The 6000-nt window shown below is 51.6% G+C and overlaps 1 protein-coding gene across 2 annotated transcripts in view; it reads left to right on the top strand.

Annotated features, from left to right (window-relative positions):
- The first annotated feature begins 5103 nt into the window (after positions 1–5103).
- LOC144487927 (smoothelin-like protein 2) overlaps positions 5104–6000 on the top strand; it is a 53389-nt gene continuing 52492 nt past the window's right edge. The window contains exon 1 of one of the 2 annotated variants that reach the window (XM_078205982.1): positions 5104–5876. In XM_078205982.1, the coding sequence (XP_078062108.1) occupies positions 5511–5876 (366 nt within the window). In that variant the 5' untranslated portion in view covers positions 5104–5510. The remainder of the gene's footprint in view (positions 5877–6000) is intronic. The other variant, XM_078205983.1, reaches the window with a different exon arrangement.

The following is a 6000-nucleotide window of genomic DNA, read 5'->3' as shown; positions in this document are numbered from 1 at the left end:
GGAACGACGGAGGTTGAGGGGAGACCTGATAGAAGTTTACAAGATTATGAGAGGCATGGACAGAGTGGATAGTCAGAAGCTTTTTCCCAGGGTGGAAGAGTCAATTACTAGGGGGCATAGGTTTAAGGTGCGAGGGGCAAGGTTTAAAGGAGATGTACAAGGCAGGTTTTTTACACAGAGAGTGGTGGGTGCCTGGAACTCGTTGCCGGGGGAGGTAGTGGAAGCGGATACGATAGTGACTTTTAAGGGGCGTCTTGACAAATACATGAACAGGATGGGAATAGAGGGATATGGTCCCTGGAAGGGTAGGGGGTTTTAGTTAAGCCGGGCAGCATGGTCGGTGCAGGCTTGGAGGGCCGAAGGGCCTGTTCCTGTGCTGTAATTTTCTTTGTTCTTTGTTCCATAACAAAGAACAACCCCCTCCCCTCCCACCGCTCCCCCCACCCCCCCCCCACCCCAAGAGGATGAGACGTCACACCCCCTCCCCCCCCCCCCAGGGGATGAGACGTCACACCCCCTCTCCTCCTCCCACCCCCCTCCCGCCCCGACCAGAGGATGACCTGGGTCAGGGAGCCGTTGCAGTCTCTGACCCCGCTCGTCGGAGGCTGCAGCGGCGACTTCGGACTTTTATTTTGCAGGTCGGTAACAGCGCGGACGCGGATCGGGGCAGAAGACGGTAAAGTGGGATTTGGGGGTAGAGTTGGGCGCGCGGTTCATTAAGTCGATTTAAATGAATGCAAATACATTTAAATCATCGGGCCGCCCGATTCGGGCGTGGACCGGATCCGCGCCCGAATCGGGTGTCGGTAAAGCCGCGATCTGCTCGGATTCGGGTGCAGATCGCGGTATAGGCCCGACGCCCAACTTTACCACGATTTCGCTCCCGTTTTCGGGCACGAAGGTTTGGTAAAATCGGGCCCTCTGTGTGGTTTTAGAGAGAGGTTTTTCTGATCAGCGAAGGCTGAGATTCCAAGCAGTATCTGGCATATTTGAAAAGGGAGGCTTTACTGTACGACTGGGGGGCCGTTTGAGAAAAAACAAGTCAACGGTCTCCAGGATGAAAGGGGAGTACAGAGAAGGCAGTAAAAATATATACTGAGCAGTCTCGAGCGGCTGGTGTCTGCGAGAGAAATGCCGAGTCAATTAGGATCCACGTGGCCTTTCAGTGAAGAAACTGAATCACGGAGTTCCCGTGCAGAGTGTTTTCAATACTTTGTAAAAGTGAATAAATGAGCGGCTTGTACCAGCTTTTCTCAGTAAAATAGGAAGTAAAACCTACAATTTACTCCAGAACTTGGTTCATCCAGCAAAACCAAGGACCAAAATATACGATGATTTGACAAAGATCCATAGAATCCCAACAGTACAGAAGGAGACCATTCGGCCCATCACATCTGTACCGACCACAATCCCAGCCAGGCCCTATTCCTGCAACCCCACACATTTACCCTGCTAAGCCCCCTGACACTAAAGTCAATTTAGCATAGCCAATCAACCTAACCCGCACACCTTTGGACTGTGGGTGGAAACCGGAGTACCCGGAGGAAACCCACGCAGACACGGGGTGAACATGCAAACTCCACACCGACAGTGACCCAAAGCCGGAATTGAACCTGGGTCCCTGGCGCTGTGAGGCAGCAGTGTTAACCACTGTGCCACCGTGCCCCTTGAAGAGTATTACTTTCCAAAGCCACTGATCATCACGGAACGGTTCAGGTTCCACCGAAGGATTCAAGTGGAAGGTGAAAGCATTGCTCAGTTTATGGCAACTTTAAAAAGGCTGGCACAACATTGAGTTTGGTGAGTCATTAGAAGATACTCTTTGAGATCGTCTAGTTTGCGGTCTCCAAAATGAGGCGATCCAAGGAAGATTGCTTCCTGAAAATGCTTTGACTTTAAAGACAGCTGTAGAAATCACTGTGTTGCTGGAACTGGCTGCTAAAGAGGCTTCACAATTTGGTGCAGGAATGAAGATCCACAAGTTGGGAACTGTCCACAAGTCAAAACAGCAACAAGGATGTCACCGATGTGACAAAATGGGCCATTCAGCGAGTGAATGCTGGAACAAGGATAGTGAATGGACTATCAGTAATACCACCACAGCGCGGTCTGAACTTAGCATGGCCACCTGATCAGCACGGAGGAAACCGGAGCACCCGGAGGAAACCCACGCAGACACGGGGAGAACGTGCAAACTCCACACAGAAAGTGACCCAAGCCAGGAATCGAACCCGGGTCCCTGGCGCTGTGAGGCAGCAGTGCTAACCACTGTGCTGCCCTAGGGTGAATCATGCAGGATCTAGATAGTTCTGAAGGTAAGTGGACAACCTATTAGGATGGAGGTTGATACTGGTGATTTGATTTATTGTCACATATATTGGGATACAGTGAAAAGTATTGTTTCTTGAGCGCTATACAGACAAAGCATACCGTTAATAGAGTACAGCGGGGAGAAGGAAAGGAAAGGGTGCAGAATATAGTGTTGCAGTTACAGATAGGATGTAGAAATAGATCAGCTTAATACAAGATAGGTGTATTTAAAAGTCTGACAGCAGCAGGGAAGAAGCTGTTCTTGAGTTGGTTGGTACGTAACCTCAGACTTTTGTATCTTTTTCAAAGAACAAGGAACAAAGAACAATACAGCACAGGGACAGGCCCTTCGGCCCTCCAAGCCTGCGCCGCTCATGTGCCCAACTAGATCATTCGTTTGTATCCCTCTATTCCCAGTCTGTTCATGTGGCTATCCAGATAAGTCTTCAACGATCCCAGCGTGTCCTCCTCAATCACCTTGCTTGGCAGTGCATTCCAGGCCCCCACCACCCTCCACTTTCCCAACGGAAGAAGGAGGAAGAGAGAATGTTCAGGGGGCGTGGGGTCCTTAATTATGCTGGCTGCTCTGCTGAGGCAGTGGGAAGTGTAGACAGAGTCAATGGATGGGAGGCTGGTTTGCGTGGTGGATTGGGCTACATTCACAACCTTTTGTAATTCCTTGCGGTCTTGGGCAGAGCAGGAGCCATACCAAGCTGTGATACAACCAGAAAGAATGCTTTCTATGGTGCATCTGTAAAAATTGGTGAGAGTCGTAGCTGACATGTCTAATTTCCTTAGTCTTCTGAGAAAGTAGAGGCATTGCTGTAACTTTAATTCCTGAGACTACAGACCAACAAAAGCTGAAGCATCTTCCTTTAAAACCAGCTGAGGTGATTTTAAAGATATGTAAATGATTGTGCCGTTAAAAGGTTACATCACGATCAATGTGGAGTTGAGTGGACAAACAGCAGAGTTGCCCCTCCATGTGGTCTGTGGTAATTTTCCAGCTGTATTTGGGAGATCGTGGTTGGAGAAGATAAAGCTTAACTGGAATGCTGTCAACAGATTGGTCAATGTCAAAACAGACCTACAGCACCTTCTGGATAAATATAAGAGGGTGTTTGAAGAGGCACTGGGCTCAATGAAGGGAGTTCAAGTGAAACTCATTAAGTCTAATAGTCAATCAAAAAGTCTCAAAGCAAGAGCGGTGCCATATACAATTCATTCCAAGGTTGAAGAAGAATTAGTACGACTTGTTAACACTGGCATGTTCGAGCCGGTTACAGTGAGTGGCTGGGCTACCCCCATTGTGCCTGTCATGAAACCAGATGGTTCAGTTTGTATTTGTGGTGATTTTAAAACAATCATAAGTCCAGTGTTGTGTGCTGATCAGTATCCGCTTCCGTTAATTGAAGATTTGTTTGCTGGGTTATCGGGTGGACAGAAATTCAGCAAGATTGATCTTTCACAAACATATTTACAGATGTGTGCAGCTGCTGAATCATAACCATTGCTCACCATCGTTACTCATAAAGGTCTTTTTTGTTATAAAAGATTGCTTTTTGGAATAATATCCGCACCAGCCCTATTCCAAAGATCGATGGATCAGATTTTAAGTGGTCTCTCTGGTGTATAATGTTACCTGGGTGATATTCTAATTAGAGTGCCCCATTCCCCCAGGCCAGGACCATCATTGGGGGTGTACAATGTCCCAGGCCACCCCTCCCCCACCCCACCTCAGCTATTACTTGGGTATAATCTGCAGCCCTTGGAGACCTGGCTCAGCAGCAAGAAGAAACAAATCTGGTTTCTTGCTCTTGGTCACGTTTCAATGGCCAGGTTTGACTGTGATGCTCTACATTTTCACATGGCACCGAGGAGGTGGGGCCTACCTATGGCAGACCCCCCACCGCCGCCACCCCCCCCCCGCCACCCCCCACCCTCCCCACCCCCACTCCCCCCCACCCCCCACTTCCCCCCACCCCCCCCACTCCCCCCCACCCCCCACTCCCCCCCACTCCCCCCACCCCCCCCCCAACCCCCCCACTCGCCCCCCCACCCCCCCACTCCCCCCCACCCCCCCCCCTCCCCCCCACTCCCCCCCACCCCCCCCCTCCCCCCCACCCCCCCCCCCCACCCCCCCACTCCCCCCCACTCCCCCCCACCCCCCCACTCCCCCCTCCCCCCACCCCCCCGACCTACCCCAGGAAGCGGCGTTGCGAGAAATCCCTTCCCCACTTTCCCTCCTGCCGGTCTGACCAGCACACTAGCACACTCAGGAGTGGCCAGGTTGTCAAGGGGCCGTCGCTACCACAGGACAGATGTCCTTCGCAGAAAAGAGAGAGTCAGAGAGGGGGAGGAAGAGGAGAGAGAGAGAGAGAGAGAGAGAGAATGTGGCCCATCCCCTTGGGAGTTTGGAGGGTCCCGTTTCTGCCACTGCCCCCTCCTCCCCAGTTGAATAATCACACAAGGCCACATTGCAATGAGAAATCGATATCTGGGAGTTGATGAACTTAATGTTCCCTGGCAGCCACAAGTTGCAGTGATTGTATTAATGGCTGTCATTGTCTATTGCCTGAGAACAGCTTTCCCGTCTCACAGTGTGTGTGTGTGTGTGTGTGTGTGTGTGCTGAGGTAACTCCCGCTCACAGCTCACACTGATCTCCACGCCTCCAGCTACCCTGATAAGGAATGCCTGAACTGTGCAGAGTGCAGTGACAGTGTCTGATTACAGGGACACCTCCCACAGCCTTCCCCCCCTCCTCCATCACCACTCACCCTCCCCCCGCCATCCTTCTCAACCTCTGACAGACAGCCCTGGTCCAGCTGCTCCCTACAAGCAACCACCGCCCCCCACCCCGCCCCCGCCCCCCCCCCAGCTACTACTCACCCAAAACAGCTCTGACAGAGTCTGGCAGCCTCTCCCCTGCTGCCGCTGACTCTATTCTTCTGTAATTGAGATTAGACAGCAGATGTGTAGCAAGTAAGAGAAAGCGGGCGAGAGAGACGGGGAGAGAGTGAGAGTCAGTCAGCATCAGTCTACAGGGACTGAATGAAGGACTGATCTTGATTGGAGTCGGAGGACGGACAGAGAAGAGGGGCTCGGATAACTGAGAGAAACTTCCACCCTGTAAAACACAAACAACTTCGACAAGTCGGGTCTGGTTGTTTGGGTTGCAGACACATTTACACACAGCTCCATGGAGTCTAAGAGCTTGGTGGAGTCTGAGCATGCCACTCTCAGGCAGGCTGTGGGCTACTTTGAGGGGACATTGCAGGAGGCGATTAAGGAGGTTCACGTGGACATTAGCGCGCTAAAGAGGGAGGTGGAAAAGCGCATCGAGGACATGTTCAAACTGTTGAACCCCCTCTCCCAGACACTGAACCACCTCCAACAGGAGAACCTGGAGCTGCGAGATCAGGTACGACACCTCTCCCACCAGCTGGAACACCTGACAACAGCCAGCGGCAATCGGTGGTCCTCCGAGAAAGCCGAGACTAGCCAGCAAACTCCGGACGTACCCACGGTCCGGCCACCCTATCACAGACCCTCGACTACAACCAATGTAAGTAATATATAAATCTGCTGGGAGCGGGGTGTGGTAGAAAGATTATTTAAACCTCATCCTGAATGAGATTAGACCGGTGAGCCTTACGTCAGTGGTAGGGAAATTATTGCAAAAGATTCTT

This window comes from Mustelus asterias, unplaced genomic scaffold (genome assembly GCF_964213995.1).
Source record: "Mustelus asterias unplaced genomic scaffold, sMusAst1.hap1.1 HAP1_SCAFFOLD_1136, whole genome shotgun sequence".
Lineage (NCBI taxonomy): Eukaryota > Metazoa > Chordata > Chondrichthyes > Carcharhiniformes > Triakidae > Mustelus > Mustelus asterias.
The sequence above is the reverse complement of the archived record's forward strand: the minus strand, read 5'-3'. Positions and strand labels throughout refer to the sequence as shown.